Raw genomic sequence first — 20,952 nt, forward strand, 5'->3', positions numbered from 1 at the left:
TGTCATCCTGTCTGAGGTGAACAACACCTTAATAGTCATGTCACATCACACCAGCTTGAGAACATTGTGGCTCAATTTTCATTAAGCTGAGCACAAACGTATGGGCAAAACGGAGCAGGTGAGGGTGTGGCAAACTCATTTCAGCGGTCGTATCAGTCATGTCAGCTCCTGTTATTCCTTAAAAGGCAGCCTAAAGTAATGGGAGGAGAGTCCAAACCATCTTCCCTCAAGGGATCGTTCTCTTGGTGCAACCTCCCAAACATGATGCTCAGCATTCAAATACATCCCCACAGGTAGATGATGTCCTTTCCAAAACAAAAACTCATCTTTTGTGCAACGATGTGCCCAAAATATATTCTGATAACAGCAAGTTGCATATGTTACTATATTTTCATGTGGAAACTAAACTGCATTTAAACACATATAGGGAAATTAGAAGAAGTTTGATTGTTTACATGATCACAACAACTATCAGCTTTTTCATTATTTCCATTTTGATTGAAAAAAAAATGCTGTTTGGAGGTTAGATTGTCATGAGAACATTTATATAAAGCTCAGAATATTTCATAAAGGATATCTCCTAAACTCCTTGTGATTTGCAAAGCTTTAAATCCTGAAGTGTCTTGTGGATTAGAGTCTTTTTCCAAAACAGAAAGCAGAGTGCTCATTATTTTACATTCATGTGACATGTCCAAGTTTGCAGTTCAAGTATTCACCCAAAACATGCAGAATTTCACAGGACTTCAAATTAAAAATAAAGACTGCAGATAGAACATGGCTACAGGGGCTATCAATGTGAAAGGGAAGCTTTCTGCATTCTGCAGTAGAAGTAGATCAACCATTATTGGAAGTTTCTACAGATGTGCATTTAAAGTTGAACTTTATTGTGTTCAAATCCAACAGAACGCTAGCCTAGCTGCGCTAGACAACCCACGGCAACAAATTTAATTCTCTGCCAGGGTGGGTCTAGTTACCCTCGGTAAGCCTCGAGGTTGGATGCTCCTAAAACTGGCCGACGAATCACCATGAAGTGTAGAGTCAGAAGGGGGGCGTAACTAAGTGACGACAGAGGTGTGACGATTCTGACAGAAACAACCGGAAACAACTAGCCTAGCCGCGCTAGACAATCCACGGCAACGAATTTAATTCTCTGCCAGGGTCGACAACAAAAACGACAACAGTCGTAGAGCTCCATTAGCACCGACTCTGAATAATCTTTCTGTTAACATGTCTGTAATATACTTGAGCTTCACCCATTGACTGTATAAATAAGGCTTCACTAAACTACTGCATCCTCTGATTTCCGGCGCTCTAGGAACTACGTCAGCCTATTCGTTGCGCTGATTGGTTGTATACCTACACGATTGCTGCAGAGTGATTTGAAAGATAACCTTTTAGCTCGCCCCCCTCCCTGTCGAGAGTTCCTAGACCCTTGCGTCTTCAGACCTGGGTCTAGCGCGGCTAGGCTAACAGAATGCTGAAAAACTCAACAAAAACAGAAGCTTTGCCTGATATTGAAAGATGTCAGTTTGCGTGAGTCTTCCATCCACACTGTGTCACGACTGTCATATCTCCAGTACAGTAGCTCAATTAAAATGCATACCCACTGTAATGCCAAAAATGAGTACCAAAATTGTGCTGCAGTGTCTGATCTGCATTAACACAACCACAGCTGTGACACTCCTCTCACCAAAGAGCTGTGAAACTAACACACAGGCAAAAGTGCAAAAATGCTCTTGCAAGGCAGGTACATTTGTGCTGCTTTCATTTTTGCACCTGGACAAAAACAAAACTTAAAAGAAAAAAAAAACTCCAGGCCACAGTGTAATTAAATGCACTCACTGGTATCCGCTTTACTACATAAAACAGAAAGTGAAAGATTTAAAAGAGGCTTATCCCTTCGCATTGCTCTCTGGCAGATTTAAAAACACTTTGGCAGCATTGTTATCTCCAGTGCTTGCCTTCTCTTTTGACTTAAATTCATTTTCAATTCCGTGACAACTGCAATGAGTCCCGATCACACCGAATATCACAAATTCAGTCTAATGATGTGCTTATCCCGTCCTTGTCTGGCCCATGTGGTGCAAATGCAAGCGATCCATTAACATTTAAAGAGCTGCACCTATCAAACAGGATGTACTGAGTGTGTGGCAGTTGTCTAAAACAAAGTGAATAATATTAGCGGGGCAAAGAAATTGATCCATTTTGCTACAGAGACAGCAGATCTTGCTGCCATTAACACAGAGATAATGTTAAATATCTGTTTAAAACCAATGAAACAATCATTCAGTTGTCAGATGTTGGACTGTGAAAGCAATGCGCTCTTAAATATTAACAATCAGACGCGTAGTTAACGTCTACGACAGGCCACTCCTCAGAGAGCACAGAAAGGAATCCCAAGAATCAGCAGAAAGATGTCGAAAGCAGGTGTTTCCTCGAGGAAATACCACAGTATAAAGAATGTGCTATCCACAAGCGTCTTGTCTCCATCTCTCAGGAAGAAAGACTCTGAAGCTGCTGTTTCAAATTTCAAGGCTTTTCCGCTCAAGCTGCCATCTGTACCAGCCGCATTCATCCATGCCTAAGTGATTTTCTACGTCTGTCTCCTTCGGTTTCTCTCTGTTCCTCTCTCTCTGTCTCTTACTTTCCCACCCTGCTTCCTGTCGCCCTTTTCTTTTCGTTCACATCTTTTTTGCCACCGAAGCCGTTCGCTGGCCTCATTCGATTCCAACTGTTGTGGTCTCCCAAACACTAAACCGAATGGGCATTCCCTTGAAAAGAAAGTCATAAGAAACACATACGCACGCCATAAAAAGCTGCACTGATAGTCAAATAGTTACCACCCTGACAGTTTGGCTCCTCAGTCTATTTGAACAGAGGTAATGAATAAAACATTCAGACATTTATTACTAATAACAGAGAACGAACAGGAGCAGCAGACATTGTGAATTTATGACATGTAGAGAATGCTTTGGACCTGTAATGGATAAAAACTGTGGGTCTCAGCAGATGTTAGAAATAGCGATACTTTAGAAAAGCATCAGAATTCACCCATTTAGGTGTCCGAACAGGAAAACACTTAATTCCACAATGTTCTCAGCGGTGGAAATGTGCACCTTCAACAGTTACTGAATGGACTCAGGAAAAAAAATACAATTTTGAAAAGGAAGCATTCATGAATCCCATTAATTGTTCTATCGCACAGGGTAATTTAAAGTTCCATTTTGTTGCAGCATTTGGAGATAATTTAAAGGTACTGCTGGAGGAATTAAAACTAATTAACTCTCCCTGCACAAGTTAATCTTTGCTGTTTCATTATGTGAGGGGGAGCACCATGTGTCCTCAACCCTGCTGTTGTGGCGTTGGTTTGAGGCCATCAGAATCAAAGTCTGTCTGACACAATGTGTAATGAATAGTTGATAAATTAAAAAAAGCCCGCAAATTAGTTCTGTTTTGAGAGCGTACTTGCTGTCATTGTTCCACTGTTGGCCTAGGGTGTATGGTGGTTACCTTTTAATGCACTTATCTCCATAGTAGCAGCCTTGCCATGTGTGGTTTCATGTTCCTGATCTAATCAGTAGCTTCCTCAGCCACGGGTGTGAGGGATGTCTACGGCCACTACAATAACATACAGTAGACAACAGTGTACATATCCTCTCTTTTCATTTAGAGTAGCAGCGGTGGAAAAGCACTGGATTCCCCACTGACTTCCCCCACAGTCAAATGAAACATGAAATCAATGCTTCACATTAAGCCCTGACAAATCCTCAGAGCCCTAAGACCAAGCAGGTTGCGTCCTTGCAGTATAGTGGCCCGCCAACCACATTATTAAGTTGAGTCACTGTGAGACCGACACAAAAAAACACAGCAGGCTTTACTGTACCTTCTCCTGAAGTGCAGAGACACTGCCAGGCATTCCCCAGAAAATAACAGCAATATTTAGGGCAGAAGAAGAGGAGTGGAGGTGCACTGAACAATGGCCCATGCAGCGCTGTAAAGCTGATTGATTAAGGCTGCTGCATCAGTGTAAAATACAGCTACAAAAGATACCTCAGAAGACTTCCTATGAGTGTGCTGCAGAGCAACTAGACAATTTGTCTTATTAACAAATGGTCGCAGCATACTTTCAAACAATGCAGGTTGTCAGTCAGTTTAGGGACAACGGTAAGGTGACCATTGTGCATTGTTAACTCTGTATAGATGTGCTGCATCCATCTGGCAAACTTTCCAATGTCTGGCAAGGCCATGGCTAAATTCACTTGAGGCTTTTGTAATATCGAGAGAGTCAGGTTTTTCCATACTTTACTCGAATTTAATGAACATGAACCCTTCCTTTCAACTCTTGCACAAGTTGCACTGCAATCTACAATTTCATCAGTCCTCTTTTTAAGGACTTGCTCTATTTTTAAGGAAGTTTTTTTTCCCCATAATATCTTGTTGTTACGCGTAACTTTGTGGAACTGTTGCTTTGCATTTCACTGTGTCATGAGCACATAACAAGTAAAAATCTCACACTGGCTAGGCGGTCATTTCTTTTTACTTCTGATTTTCTAGTTTAAAACAATAAATATAAGCACACAAGTTTTCTGATCTATATTTTCACGTTCCTTGCACTGTTTTCTGTAACACATCACAATACGTTGCACAAAAATGTGTGCAGTTACTAGGGAATGAATTAAGAATGATTTAATAACAAATATTCTTTATTAAATAGCTCTTGGATACTTGATAGGAGAAAATGACTAGTTACCACACAACAGCCTGCATGATAGTATATTGATGAATTATTAGGTAAGTCTCATTTATTACTCATAAGTTTCTCTTTTTGCGTACCTTGAGTAAAGTGGCAGAGCATGTCAAATTTAAGGCAAAATGCTAAATTTGCCAAAGCTTTGATGACCATTTTCTCTATTTTTGTGTTTTTGGCTTTGGCTTTTCATGTTGTTTCGTACTCCAAAGATGACACACATCTGTCAGCATCTCTAAAACTTAGTTAATTAACCTGATTGTTGTTGGGATAGCAATATCAACCTGTGATTTTTACCTCACCCACCGAGAGTCCTGGTATTGCAGTTTATCACAGTATATTGTAAATGTGGCCAGAGGCTGCCTGTGAAGATTAATCAGCGTAGCTCTGCAAAAGGTGAGCAATTTGTTTCCCCCTTTGTTGACTTAGAGGCTTTGGGCTATGTGCATTTGTAGTAGTCAGTGTAACCTTAATGAATGGTTTGTTCATTGATGATATAGCAGTTGAGCAGCTAATGATCTGAGCGCATGTTTTACTTCTACAAAGTCCTTCAGTGTCTTTTTTTTATACCTTTAATGAGCAGCACTGATAAAAACAAGATTGCAAATGCTTTTTGTTTTTTGTGAAAAAGCTCCAGCATTAGCAGTTGTGGAGTAAAAGTGCTTGTTTTCGTCGCGCTCAGAGTTTCGTTACTGTGCATCATACCTGTTTTAGTCAAAGAGGTTATTCATAGACAACAAAAAAGGCAATTAAAGACATTTATACCCGTAAATGTCACTACAGATTCCTATATGGACACAGAGATTTGTGGCAAAGACAGAATTTTGGTTATTTCTGCTGAGAGATTTCAGGCTGTGTAAGTTGGCAATGTCTAATGCACGAGTCAGAATTTAGTATTTCCTGAACATAAATCTGTTTGTACCAGTGCAGTACTGTCAATCAAACCACATGCACAAAATCCTTTTGTAGAAGATCCTAACATCTTGATGAATAAAACCTCAGTAAGTTTGGCTATTTCTTGTAGTCATGAATATTTTTTAAAAATATATCCAAATAAGATTTAAAACTGTAAAAATTGTAATCTGCAATCATTCAATAATGCCAACTAGCTCAAGCACAAGATTTAGCATGCACATTAAGGCACCAAAGAAAGACAAGCTGAACTAGTTCTAACCAAGTTTTAATATTGCTGTTTAGACGTAAGCTAGGCTAAACCGCTAGCTAAGTCTCATTTGTAGTGCTACCATCCATGAACGCTAAACGTGCCACCTCCAGTTACTGAGACTAAATGTTGAAATGAATATTGTTTCTCACTGTGATGGTTTGTCAAGAATGTAAATAGTAGCACACAACTCCGAAGCACTATTAGTTTTCCCAGCCTAATTGATGTACTATTCCCCCCGTTTCACCTTACTGCCATCCATCAACAGGCTCAAGGGTGCATGACTGCAACAAGAACAACCTGGACTATTGTTTTGTTTGCACCAACATTGGCTCAGGATCTGCATCTAATATTAGTATTAAGCCTAACATTTGGAGGCTCCAAGAAAACAAGCTTCCTCTGTCCAGAAGGACCACTAATGAAGCATGGAGTGCACTGTAATAAATCTAGACACATCGACCCGCAGCCTGTCGTACTGAGAGAGTTGTTCCAGCCGTGGTTTACATTGTTGCTGCCAAAAATAGTGCACCTTAACCAATCTCATGCAGCCACATAAACCTGCACACATATGAGCGTACATTGCTTTGCACAAGCCATACAGAAATACAAATACCCATCAAATCCCTACAGTGCAAAAACACACATGCATGTGTAATAATAATAGCACACGCTGTTAAGCTAATGCCTCGACTAAAGATGCTGTTGAATTTGATTTCTTGGCATGCTAACATCTTGAAAGCCCCTCTTGAGGATGAATATAGACTGGAAACTGGTCTATTTTACACCAAGAGGTGAGAGCAGAGAATAGGCCTTGCTACAGTAACCATGGCAACTGGGAGACCAGGTACCTCGTCCGAAGCAGGGCAAATTGGATGTTCCTCTGCACTTCTTCAGGCTGCTGTCCAAAGACAAGGAGCAGGACAGTGGATGCTCACACTTCTTCCCTGCCCACCCTTCCTTGCAATCGCAGCGGCCACAGTTACACTGGCCATGACCTGCCAAGGAGCAGAGGAGTGAGACAAAGTGGTGGTTTTTGTCTAGGCAAAATTCATATAAAAGGACTGGCAAGATGGGGAAAAAACACAGCATTAAGTAAAGTGAGAACACCAAGCAGGGTGCAGAACTGGATAGGCTATGGAGCTAAAAGGGAGGCAAAGGAGAGCTGGTGTGAAACAGGAGCAAATTTGGTAGCACAGAAATGATTAGTTTAATGAATGCTGAGCACTGTGGTCACATATATTATACGTTGTTCATTAACTCTTTGGAGAAACAGGGAAAAGGTCATTCTCACTCCACCCTAAGTTATGTGGAAAGTTCACCTTTATGGCTTTGAAGTTGCACCAAAGTATTAGCAGTAACTGGCAAAGGGCTGCTTGCTAAGTGAAAGAAGCTGCAGCTACTGAAAAGTGAAGCTCAATATACCTTATTTCCCTCAGTAGATGCAAATCATAAATCACTATTTAGCCAATACTTCAAGATTTGGGGGTGGGGTAGCTTAATTCAATTTTTTGCCAAGAGTTAGATGAGAAGATCAATACTGCTCTGATGTCTGCACTAAACATGTAGAAAGCCCCGGCAGCCCAGTTTAGTTCAGCTCAGTGCACACACTTGGAAACAGGGGGAAAACACCTACTCTATATCTGTCTCAAGGAAGCAATGTTCTGCCAAAAAATATGAAATTTAATTCAAAAAGAGGTCGCCAACCTGAGCAGAAGTCGTCTGTGTATCGGTCGTATGTTGCGTGACAGTTCCTCTCGTCGCACTCGCAGGTGTCTCCATGAATATCTCCCCAGTCTCCAGAGGGATCCACATCATAGCAGTTACACTCCCCACACACACAGGTCCCTGACAGCCACAGCAAACACACATAATGTAAACTCACACTGTATTAATTACTGCTCTTTTTTGGTGTGTGTGTGTGTGTGAAGCAGCACAGTCCAAAAATAAACCAACAATGTGATTTTAAATGAGAAAACAACCATCAGAACAAAGCAAAATCCAAATCTTTGACATCTGTCATGGATGTGGGTGAATGTGGGAGGATGTTTTTTTTCTACTTGAGGCTGCAGCCGACATGATAAACACTTTTCCTTCTTCTATCTCAATTTTACTTCCTTTATCTGTGTATCTGTGTCTGTCTGTGAGTCTCTCTGTCACTTTCTCATTTGTTTTACATCTTAGCCAGGCCATCAGCTGAGCAGCAGCCAGTGGAAATCCCATTTTCTCTTATCAGCGGTGACAGAGCAACGGGGAACCCCAGGGGAGCTGGGCCAGCTGGCAAGCCCGTGGGCTGTGGCTGGCATGTGTCTGGCCCCTGGCCCTCGGTTCGGTCTCCCTCACTGACTCATAACCGTGGAGTCCTGGATTAATAGACCCCTGCACTTTTATGTCTGCCACAGATGTCACAGCCGAGCTCCGCCGGATTGGATAACACCACCTGTACCAGTTGCTGTTCACGAATGTTCACTCAAAAACCAGGCGGCCACTGGGGAACGCCTTCCACATTCAGAGGTAGCTTTTGACCATATCGCTGTTTTTCAGTTATAAGCAACCTCCATCTCTATGCAAAAAGCCTCATGTTATCTCAGAGGAGAACTGTTTTGATCAAGAAGTCACATATAGACGCACGTATTTAGCCTCTGGCACCGTGTGGCTGATAGAATTTTGAGAGCATGCCAGTCGGTGTATTATCATCTCTACTGAGGAGACTAGGTGAGCTGAAGAGGTTGACACATTGCTGGAATGAAACAGAATTATCTGTTGGGCACCGTCAGTCAAATCATTCACATCGAAACGTGAGCAGGAGACGAATGTGACTGTTGGGTAAAGTAAAAGGGAGTGGAGACATTTTACAGTCTCATACAAAACACTTCACTTCTCCACCTCCTATACAGGATGATGAAATCAAATCAAGCCTCTATTATGCAATCATCCTGCTTCATCCATCCTCTGTAATCACCAGGAATTATCTTCACAGTGTTTTAAAGCAGGATTCATTCCGAGTAAAATGGCTGCATGTCACACAGGGACAGGAATTCAGAATTGTTCCCATTATAATCAGCGCTGAATTGTCTGACTTCTGAGGGCTGTTGAACAAATGAATGGAGCAGACTGAAGAAGATGCTGGAATATGTTGGTGGTTTTTATCAAAGCGTTGGGTAAAAATACTGGTATTTATCAGAACAATCCCTGCAGGGAACTTGCTAGACGTTTGGTTATTTACATCCACATACGGCAAATTTGTCATTAATGTACAGTAATCTAAAGATTTAATATCCCCGCTCTTCTTTATACAGTTTGGTTTAAACCAAAGTTAAATTAAAACTATGAAACGCGTGTCACTTTATTCCCAGTGTCCAACAATATGTACAAAAAATGGAATAAGCAAAGTATCAGGTTGACAGTAGTCACTTTTGAGCTGAAAATGTGGTCTTGCTAATAGTGCAAGCTGAAAAAAAATGTTTTGATGAATTTCAAAATAAAATACATAACAAGAAATTTCTACAAACTGATAAAATCCTTTTTAATTTGCAGTTTTATTTCCTTTGTTCTTTCATATCTCTCTTTCTCTGGTACTATAGGCTACTACACCACAAACACAGTTGTTAATGCTGCGGTTATTCATGCTGTGTCAGTTGTGCACTTAACCATAAATCGCAGCTCTGGGACGGAGCTCCGTCCACGCAGGCTGCCGCTGCACTTTACCACTTAGTCAGCCCTCAGCCGGTCCACTGTAATTAATTTTAGAGAGATTTACGGAAATCCCGAAGGATCACTTGAGCTTGGTTAGTGTAACTATACTGTATCTCTGACTGCCTGTTCGAGCTGCTCTGATGACTTTCAGTAGAATTTACATGATTTTTTTATAACAGCCTTTCCTTTGTGTTCTTTTTTTCATTTGTCTCCTGGTGTTCTTTTCTTTTTCCGTGTTTGAAATTTGGATGTAAAGGTAGCAGCCATGAAGTGAATCACTTCACTTCATGGCTAAAATGTCTTTTAGTCTTAAATTGAAATTAATGTATAATTTGACTATGATAGTGGACTCTTTTGCATGCACTCTGAACAGACTATTCTTTCTTCAAGTATATTCACTGTTACTGTAATTATTCACAGGACTAGCATTATAAAATGAGATATTCAGGTTTTGTAATGCAACCATTTACCAAAATGCAAGCCTGGCCACAACCGAAGACAAGATAACAGATCTTCATTGTCGATTATGTCTTCAGGAAAAGCAACCAAAACAAAGAGACATCATAAAATACTGTGTCATTACTTGCAGGACAGTGTCTCTCCTCCTCCTAATAATTCTAGCAAACAGACAGGAAATGAACTTGACCCCATTTAGACTGTTTGTGTCCTGTTTCCTAGCAGCACAATTGTACTGTTATTATGCTGCTGTGGATTGTAATGGGTCTGAAGCTGTGGCAACAAACAGGAAAATTTCCTTCCTGGCAATGCTCATCATTCCAGTATTTTATAGCTTTAAACCACTGATAATAAATATTCACATAATGGCTGTTGGGGGAAAAATATACGACTGTTAAATTTTGCATGCATTATATAACTGTGTGTGTGCCGGGGTACATAATGATAGTAAAATTTACTGTAATAAAATAAATAAATAAACAAGAATTTTAAAGTGGAAACCCAGACTGCTTGCTACTGTATACTGACTCTGAAGATGGTAAACAGACCTCTGTTGCTGCAGATTTTGCCATCTGGAGATGTGCATCTCCGCTTGCTTTCCCATGGGCTGATGTCACACTGGAACTCACATTTGTCTCCATGCCAACCAGCAGCACAGTAACAGTTTCCACAGTAACACTGGCCATGGCCTGGAAGCAGATCAGAATACAACAACCAATGAATTCTCCTCTGACAGTGTGAGAGGTTGACATCGATTTATACTAATTTCAACAATTCTTAGTCATTTTTATGTCCACGTTTTAATATTTAAAGTTTCTACCAAAGGTAATAATGTTATATTTTTCTCAGCACAAATGCTATTTTCCCCCCAAAATATTTTGTTTAGTAAAAATTCCATGCAACACATTTTCTAGGCCCAATGGACAAATTCCATAAGCTGTTTTTCAAAATAAACTTATACATGGCTAATTAGGATTAGGAAGTAGTCAAGGGAAGACCTGTTGAAATAGGGATGAGTATAACAATATTTAATAAAGGAGAAGCAACAAGTTATACTGCATTACAAAGTAGAACAAATGTTAATAAAAAAATCCAGCTTTTTTTACTCTTTTAAAATTGAGAACTTCACTCATAACTTCAACTTCAACAGTCATGTTGATTTAGAAACGTGCCATTGATGGCTAAGTGGGAGAAATAATGCGATAGAAATTCAATTAAAGTCCAAATAAGAAGTTTAATTATTATAGTTTATTATTATAGTTCCTTATTTTCAGTATGTCCCAATAGCTCTCTTAACCTCCAGTTGACCCAAAAAGGTGCTGTCAAAGAACTGACAGGAACTAGAAAAAGAGATCATATTTCCCCCATATTTGCTTCTCTTTATTGACTCCCTTTAAAATCCAGGATAGTATTTTAAATCTTTCTCCTAACCTAAAATAACCCTTAATAAACAAGCCCATATTGTACCATACTATGCTAATAGACCACTTTGCTCTCAGAGCAAACGCTTCATTGTGGCTCCTTGAGTTTCCAACATTAAAGTGGGAGGTAAAACCCTCAGCTATAAGGCTCCTGTCCTGTCGAACCAGCTTCCAGTTTAAGTTTTTGGAGGCAGACACCCTCTCTTCTTTTAGAATTAGGCTTTAACAAGTCATTTCTGATCAAGCTTATAGTTACATCTGGCTCAGATGAACGCTGAACCATTAGTTATGCTGTTTAGGGTGCTGGAGGACTTCCCATGATGCACTAAACACTTCTACTGACTCTCCATTTTTCTCAAACTAACTTAGTGTCTTCTCACTCCCATGGTGTCTGTTTTGTCGTCTCTGCAGGTATCTCTTCCTGTGAAGCAACATGTTTCTGATCAGCAGTTACTGGCCTCACCAAACTTCCCAGTGTCCTATATTGTCTCCTGGAATGTGTTGTTTGTCTGATTTCTTTCTGCTATATTGTTCTCTCTCTATTTAAGCCTCACTCAGGTTTATTCCTTGGATTTGGAATCTTTTCCTTGTATTGGGTCGGTCTTCATCTTCCTATGTAAAGTGCCATGAGGGGACATATGTTGTGATTTGGCGCTTTATAAATATTCACTTTTAGACTCTTTCCTTTTCTTTTTATGTGATCTTTTGATAGTTTAGGGGCTGCAAAGTGGCTTGGTGGTTAGCATTGTTGCCTTGCATCTAGAAGATCCCAGGTCTGGGCCTGGGATCTTTCTACATGGAGTTTGCATGTTCTTCCTGTGCATGTGTGGGTTTTCTCCAAGTACGCCGGCTTCCTCCCACAGTCCAAAAACATGCTGAGGTTAACTGATGACTCTAAATTGGCCGTAGGTGTGAATGTGAGTGCTTGTAGACAGTAAATTAATAAATTGTGGCAACATGATGTTAATTTGTTAATTCAAACATAGAACCACTCCAGTTGGTATGACAGCTGCTAACACATGAAGCAATATGTTGTATATGCAGTGTAGAATGAAAAGGCTGTTCTGTCCTGACGTAAACCAGAACGTTGTGTTTTTGGGAGAGAGTGAGGTCAGCTGTAGGGCTTACCTCCACAGACCTCTCCGGTGTCCTCATCCAGACACTCGCTGTCGTCGCACTCACAGAAACGTCCCGTCACCAAGCCCCTGCCGTCACTATTCTCACACATGCAGCTACCACAGTGGCAGGTTCCTATGAAAAAATACCAGCTTAGGCTTATTTGTGGGAAAAGGTCAAGTTTCTGATTGTGAGTCTGTGTTTGCAGTAAGTGGCTGGTTGTACATGTGATGATTTGATGGAGCGCACCATAAGACCAGGACTACAGCTGGTTTGCAGCTGTGCATTGGACGAACTGTCTGTGCATCAAGTGCCAACAGGTCTAGACTGATGTCTAGCTGGGAAACGTGGTGGTGTGTTTGTGTGTCTTTTTGAATAATGCACTATAGAAGCAGGCATCGCCACATGCCATGAATAAATTTGCATTTCTACACATTCAAACAGGCCCCGCTATGTACCACTCAAGCTTTTTCACACACATGGTCACATCCACAGACACACAAATACACGTTTACCCTTCATTTAGCTGGAGGCATGGCAGGCCAGTGGTGAGGTTAAGCCCGGTGTGTGGAAAACAACCTTAGCCCCGACATCACCTCGTGGGGTGCATTTCCAATCATGTGTCCACAGAGACCAGACACACAAACGGAATGAACTAAGTGGCTGCATGTAAGATTTAAGTCCCTGCTGAATATAAATACTGACAGTACTCTTAACTCAAGATGTCAGACTTTCCAGTGATGCTAATCAGTGCATGAATTTGTTAATGTACCTGTGTCAGTGAAAAAGAGCTGGTGTGTGAGAAGAAAGTTTGCAGTGGTGTCTAATCTGTAACTAATGGTTTTATTATGACTAATATTAATTTTAATTTCACGCTTTGGTCAGTCATAAATTGTTAAGAAAGACATATACACTTATTAACCGCAGACTTGAGAGCTTATTAGAAAATAAAAACGGTGTCAAAAAACCTGTGAACCTAAAAAGTCATATGTGTGCTAATAATAGCAGCAGTTTACTGCTAATCTATAAAGCATTTTTAAGAACTATCAGTTTAAACCGTTAGTTACTTACAGAGAAAAGGCAAACACTATTAAAAATGCACTTTCATGTAATTGTTGTATGTATAGTTTGTGCATATCTATGTGAGATAAGATAAGCTAACATAAACTAAGCTAAGCTAAGATAAAGCTTCATTAGTCCAGAGGGAAATTTGTGTACCAGATATTGCTTGAAAAAAAAAGACAAAACATAAGAAATGCAGTGGCTAAAAGTAAAAAGTAATAATATATGTATATATACTTATGTGTGTATACTTATGTATATTAGTATGAAACATCACTGAAATCAAATAAGTAAGCTAAAAACAGGCTAGAATAGAAAACTAAAAAGTAATGCTGGTAGTTTATATGGGGGTAATAATTAAAATCACACGTGATAATAAAAAATTCAGTGAAGTACTATTTTGTACCTGATAAATGAAATGAAAATGAAATATTGCACATACTGACAATGTTAATACATATTGCACATATTTACAACAGTAGTATGTAAATATGAAAGATGTGTCTTTGTTGGGTATTTGCTAATGTCTGACTGTATTTTCTTTTATTATTATAATCCCTGTATTCTATATGTGCATGTCTGTGTGCGTCTGTGTCCGCTGTACCTCTGCTGGAGCAGACCACCCCCTGTTGGTTCTTGCAGAGCTCTTTGCTCTTCTTGTTGGGTAGGTTACACTCCTCCTGGAACTGGCAGGCATCTCCGAACCAGCCTTCGTCACACTCACACATCCCACAGTCACAGTAGCCTCGGTCTGAAGGCAAACACAACACACCACATGCTGTTTATCGGTGATAAAAAAGGCCTGTCCAATGCCAATGCTTCCCGTCACTCTGTAAACACAAGGACACACCACGTAAGTGTTATTTTAAACAGGTTTAATGGCATTTTAGTACCAGAGGAGCACAAAAAATAGATATTTTAAGTGTGACAGACCCAATGTAGCACTATGAAACGATATCAATGGATCTGCTGTACGTATAGTTAGCAAGAAGGCAGGCCGTACTGTGTTTCTACTATATTTCTGATTTGTTTGCAAAACAGACCATTTCATTAAAAAATTCTGGATAGCTTCCGGCATCAATAACTCAGTCAGAACATCACCTTGTTCAGTGTTCAAAGGACCTACACTCGGTTTTCCGTCACTATTCCTCGTCAGTCTGATGGCCACAGTGAGCTCTATGAAAAACAGGAGGAACCATTTGATGCAGATGAAAGCTGTTGACAAGTTATTATAAATGTTGCTCTCATTGCGTTAAGCAGCACGGGGGCCTTGTATGTCACACTCAATCATTCTCCTGACTCGTTCGTCATGTAAATGTGGTGTCCTTTTCAAGGGCTATCCATCAGTCATTAACAGCATGCGGGTCTCCTGTCTCTGCTCATTATCGATACATCTCAGGGGGCACTTCCCGTCAGCTTCAAGGAAAAGAGGAATATGGAAAGCGCATTTCAAAGAGAGCTGTGCCACGGAGACGACGCAATTTTGAGGGAAAACTGAAACTTTTATATGTCTGTTGTAATTTGAACTGTAAAAACTAAGAGGAACTACTCAAACACTTTTTCTGTTCATCTAGATCAGGGGTGTCAAGCTCATTTTAGTTCAGCCCAATTAGATCTAAAGTGAACTGGACCGGTAAAATTACAGCATAATAACCTATAAATAACCACAACTCCACATTTTTCCCCCTTTGTTCTAGTGCAAATAAGTACGTTCTGAAAATGTTCACATTCAAGGAATTCTTTTTCTTCAAAACATTGCGAACAACCTGAAATGTAATAAATTTAATTTCAACAACATTATGCCTCAGTACGCATCAAATATAACATTTGGTCACAGGTATCTGGAACTGAACGGTATAGTATTTTACTTTTTACTACTTCAAAAATGACAAAAACAAGACAAAATACTGCAAAAATGAGGCGCAAAATGACAAAAAGGGGACACAAAATGACAAAAAACCACAACACAACAAAAACGATGCACAAAACAATGAATAAAACGAAACACAAAATGACAAAAGTGAGACAAAAAACACAAGCAGGACAAAAAGGAAACACAAAGTGACAAAAACATGAGACAAACGACAAAAGTCAGACACGAAAACAACAAAAAGAAGACAAAATATTGCAAAAATCACACACAAAATGACAAATATAATTTAGTATTTTATTTTCTGATCAAAACAACTTGTCATGATCTAGAAATTATTTTAAATTAATTAGTTTTACATATTTGTAATCTGCAGTTAATGTCTTCTCTGTAATTCTTACACTTTACAAAGTCATCCCGTGGGCCAAAACCGACCCACCAGAGGGTCCAATCCGGCCTGCAGACTGCATGTTTAACACCCCTGATCTAGACAATGCAATTAAGAAAACCGCACACAATAGAACATTCATCTGCCATGTTATTTCAATAATCTTGTAAAACTGCGGGTAGATTCTATTCTCTCATTTATGATCTGTTACTTTCTGTGCCACCCTGAGACTGTCTGACTTCACAGTGCAGTGATTAGAGTCCTAAATCACTGTTGCTTTAAAGGAAATCCACTGTAGATGACAAATACTGTACGTTGGTTGTGCTTTTAATATGTTGAGATTAATATTTTATCTCTCACTAGCACAGACTGAGGATTGTAGACTAAAGAAGATTATAATTGTCATGTATTTTTGGATTTGTCATCTGAGTTTGCACATGGGAACAAGCATATAATAGTTGTAAGGCAGAATTAGATTAAACGGCCTCCAACTTAATTCTGCAGAATATTACAAAGTCGGTGCCACCCACTAGCCCCCGTTAATCTCCACTTGACAATCACTGTGACATATAAAACGGCCCTCTTTGTCTGCTCGGGCCAAAATGCATGTGGGTGGGAAGGTGCCTGTCTGTTGACGGTTTATCTTTTCTGGTGCTTCCTGAGCAGCAATTCTCTGTCGTGCGAAGGTGTAAAGGTCCTTCCTACGCTGCGGACACATGCCTCCAGCCAATCAGGTCCTGACCAGTGCCCAGACACGTCCAATGGAGAGAGAGGACTGCATCTGTGCCAGCATCAATGGCAGTAATAACAGGCGATGTAGCATCACTGTGATTAACTGCTGATGAGGGGAGGGTGGTGACTCATGCAGAAAGCTAATTTCAGGTTTAGAATTTCACTTGTTCACACTTAATGATATATAAAAGGAGATAAACACGGGGAGCTGTTTGTAGCAATCATAATTGCTGCAAATTGTTTAATGTATGCATCAAAAGTATTTCACTCCTCATGAATAGAAAACACTAAAATCACTTACATTTGAGAAAATCTGGGGAGGTTTCAGAGCAGTTTTAATTACAGGCACAGCTGTAATGTGAGGTATACATTACACAAAGTAAATCCAAAAACTCCCTGAGACTGTTTCTTTGTATTTATTTCACTTGATGTTTCCTCTTTGAATGACATTTCCCCACTTCTTTTGTTTAGGTTGTGTTCTCTGTAACATAATACTCATTTCAGTCAGTAATTATTCCTCCTTGCTTCCCCTCTCACTGTGGTTTGTGAAGCATGAAACGACAGCACGTCAGTTTGTGTTCTGTAGGAAACTTCGAGGAGACACCTGTCTCAGGTAATAACTTATTCTCTGTGTATGCTCTCCTCAGAACAAGGAACCCCCGCTTTCATCCTTCCATTTTTTACAGCAAAACATCGAGGCATTTGTTGTCAACTTTATAACACCTTTGCAATATCTCGAAAGAATTTTTTTAAGCCATGAATGCAAAAACACTTGTTCCTACAGCAGGAAGTCTTGGGAGCTGTAATGGGTCCCGATCAAACCTCCCTTTTACTAGTACACTTGGACAGACTTGAGTGGCTATTTCTCCTTACCGCCCACGCTGGAATCATTAGGTGAGTCACCGCACAGGCACACTGCCCAGCTCAGAATATCTAAGTAAGAGCACATCAAAATATGTACTGGGGGGAAAAATACAGGGATGAACAATTTAATGGGCTGTAATAGCTCAAGGACTGCATTCCACCGTGGCACCCAATTCGCTGTTTTGTTTTTTCCCCCTCAACAGAAATTATGTATCAGAGCTATTAGTGGCTTTGAACTGGCTACCAGCAATGAGTTGTTCACCCATGATTAGTTTATACCATCCGTCTATAATGTGTCCATATTGGAACGACCTCCAAAGCTTGTGTATTGCAGACTGAAAGTGCATCTGGAGGAGTTTGATTTGGAGCAGCACTGGTCAAACTGACTTCATATGTGCCTGCTGACATAAAACCCCCTTGTGTGGGATCTTCTCTCCTCTGACAGGGGGCACAGATGCTCGGGGCAGAGCCGGAGCAAGAACAGAGGCTCTGAAAGCCTGTTAGAGAGGAAGGAGGAGGGGAGAAAGAAGTGGTAGAGAGGCTAAAAAGTGCTCTGACAGAACTCAGAAACAGCCCATCCATCGGGGGAGAACTGGTTTTCGCTCTTATGGTTGCACCTCTCGGTTTCAACTGCTCCTCTGAGATACAGTGAGAAGGACACGATGAAGTGTGCCAGAACCACAAAGTTACAGATTGTTCTGGATTGCAGATCCTCTTTGCTTTCTGCCTCGATCCACATTAGTGGCTGAGGGGATGGTAGTAGTTGTTTCCAGAGATGTGGAGAGAACTGCTGACCCCTGTTTGAGCCGACACTTTGTGAGATGTTACACTTGTAGTATTTAGACTCTTTGATGAAGACAAATTCAGATAAACAAGTCATTATGTTGAATTAAGATGCAATATGATTGTTCACTAAGGGGCTCTGTCTTGATGTAATGCTATTAGATCTTGTAACAACAACTAACAAGGGTTTTTTTCCTGGGATGGTAATAGCCTGCAGCACCTTGAGCCACCCTCTGTGTTTCTGTCAATGGAGAGAAAAATAAGCATAAATCATAGAAAAGCCCCTCGAAACACACACGAGGAGCACCAGCTGGACATTTGCACACAGTCTGTTGTCAGAGTTTCAAAGTATGTAAAGTAAGCTGAGTTTTGTGTATCACTCGATTAAAATGTGTAGCACCAGTAAAGTTAACTCTGAAACACACACTCCTCCTCATGTGTGCAGATGTACAGTCAATCAAACACATTTTCTACAGTTATACATTTGCACAAGATGGATCAATTTGCATTTCTGAAGCTGTCATTTTTGGAAGTTGTGCTGATTCTACAAAAAAAATGTACGTCATGTTTTGATTGCTCTTGTTTGCACAGTGTTATGCATTACATCGGTTCAGATATTTTAGGTTTTAACCAGCGAGTAGTAGCTAAGACAGTTGAAAAAACTTCACGTTCAAATCAAATCCAGAGCAATACACTGCTCAGTTCAACAGAGAGAGAGAGAGACAGAGAAAGCTGGGGATAGAGAGTTATTTTTTTCACATGGCTCATCGATGAGGGGAAAAAAACAGAGACACGTGTGAAAACAAAGGATGGAAAGTTTGCCACGTTGACCCTCATCTCAGATCGCAGAGCTCATGGATATTACATAAATGCAAAATGACCACAAAAGCCTGATTTTAATACTCCACTGAATAAACAAAACACATCTGTTGGAACAATCAAAGGTTATGTTTCTCGTGTACTGTGGATTAATTTTAAAAAGGGCAGGGAAATAGAACGGGAACATTTAAGCACAGTCCAAAAAGCCAAACAGAAAAAAAATCCTGTGGAGTGAAATGACAGGACATTTTTGTACAGTTGGCGAACAGATGTTTGTCCAGGTCATCATCTGCTTGCTCTGCTATAAAACTGGAAGGGATGAATGTGTGTGTGTGTGTGTGTGTGTGTGTGGGGGGGGGGGGGGGGGGGGGGAGAGACCACACGACAGCATCAGCAGCACTTTATGTGAATTCTACAAAATCAAGTTTTACTCGGCTGAAGCTGCAGTGTCACTTGTTCGATTTTTTAGGTCTGTTAAAACAAATTCTGCTACATTGTGATAGATCTATAGATTTATCTATGGACATACAATGATAATTAGCTACTTTCAGCAAATTGGCCAAAGTGTAAAATATGTGAAAAGCTGTTTCCATGCCCACATTTAAAGGCTTGTTATTCTTGATTCTCTTCACATAGAAACACTGGGGCATTTTGAACATGTGCTACTAAAGGTTTACATTCAAGGACAGTCGTATTATTAAAAACTTAGATACTGTATTTGCACAGAATCACAAACACAAAGAAAAAATCTTAAACAGAGGAGCATGGCTCTTGTCACTTGTTGAAGGAGAAACATCCATCCATCCATCCATTCTCTATACACCGCTTTATCCTCACTAGGGTCGCAGGGGAACTTGTTGAAGGAGAAACATGGAAAACATAATAAGACTATAATTCACTCTTTTACTGACTATATAACAAGGAGGCCCATTCATTCTCCTCTACTTATGCATAAAGGGAACAATTTAGCATATAAACCACTCTTGCATACTTCCATAATGCTTCTATCCCAGCATGCATCGGCAAGAACACTGCTGGACAGTTCACAATAGGCAAACTCGTAGCATGAAAATGTAGATTTTGGTGCTTAGTTGACTTGCACGACTCTGTTCAAAAGACGTTAATCTCATTTCAGACCTTTGTTGTGAAAGTACTACTTCCTACATAGTCCTAAGCTAAAATACAACCACAACATATATCAACTTCTTCCACAGAATTTGCATCTACAGGTCTAGAAACTGAAAACATCCCCAGCGTCTTCATCCAGCTCGACTTGTTGCTCTGAATGAGAGGATCCGAATTAGCATATGTCAGATGAGATCCTAGGTATAACCACATCTCGATGCCAGGAAAACTAATGTTTTTGGAAAAGAAAAACACACACTTAATCCCCAAGGAGAAAAAAAAAAATCTATGGGATCTTATCAGTGGGCAGTTGTGAGAGGCAGAGATAAGGAAGCTGCAGAGAGAGAAATTGGCTGCCGATCTCTGACGGCAGACCATGCATGCTGCACCGGCCACTGATGGGGCAGAGGGAGGGTTTTCTTCTCAATACGCTTTGATTGTAATATCTGGGCTTCTATATCCACATGGGCATATGACTGTGTGTACATGTGGCAACTTGTCCATATTTGTATGTGTGGATGAGTGTTGCTACACTGCGAGAATGAACCTGACCCTGTATTTGTGTGCATGTGTGTCTGAGTGCGAAAACTCATCCCTCCTCTGATGCATCTAGCTTCCATTGGCAGTCTGTGTACCAGTGAGTGAAACCCCATTATCAGGCTGAAGCAGGGCCTCGCTCCAGACTGCTGAACCATAATGAGCTCCTCACAGCAG

General features: G+C 40.4%; 1 protein-coding gene across 2 annotated transcripts in view; it reads right to left on the minus strand.

The window, feature by feature from the left end:
* itgbl1 (integrin, beta-like 1) overlaps window positions 1–20,952 on the minus strand; it is a 46,163-nt gene that overhangs the window by 18,259 nt on the left and 6,952 nt on the right. For both annotated transcript variants that reach the window (XR_007946283.1, XM_022203241.2), the window contains exons 3-7: window positions 14,262–14,408; window positions 12,608–12,730; window positions 10,607–10,747; window positions 7,614–7,754; window positions 6,758–6,904 (exon numbers count right to left, since the gene is read on the minus strand). Coding sequence is in view for 1 of the 2 variants with exons in the window: in XM_022203241.2 (XP_022058933.1) it covers window positions 6,758–6,904; window positions 7,614–7,754; window positions 10,607–10,747; window positions 12,608–12,730; window positions 14,262–14,408 (699 nt within the window). In the remaining variant the exon portion in view is untranslated. The remainder of the gene's footprint in view (window positions 1–6,757; window positions 6,905–7,613; window positions 7,755–10,606; window positions 10,748–12,607; window positions 12,731–14,261; window positions 14,409–20,952) is intronic.

Source organism: Acanthochromis polyacanthus, chromosome 14, assembly GCF_021347895.1.
Source record: "Acanthochromis polyacanthus isolate Apoly-LR-REF ecotype Palm Island chromosome 14, KAUST_Apoly_ChrSc, whole genome shotgun sequence".
Classification (NCBI taxonomy): Eukaryota; Metazoa; Chordata; class Actinopteri; family Pomacentridae; genus Acanthochromis; species Acanthochromis polyacanthus.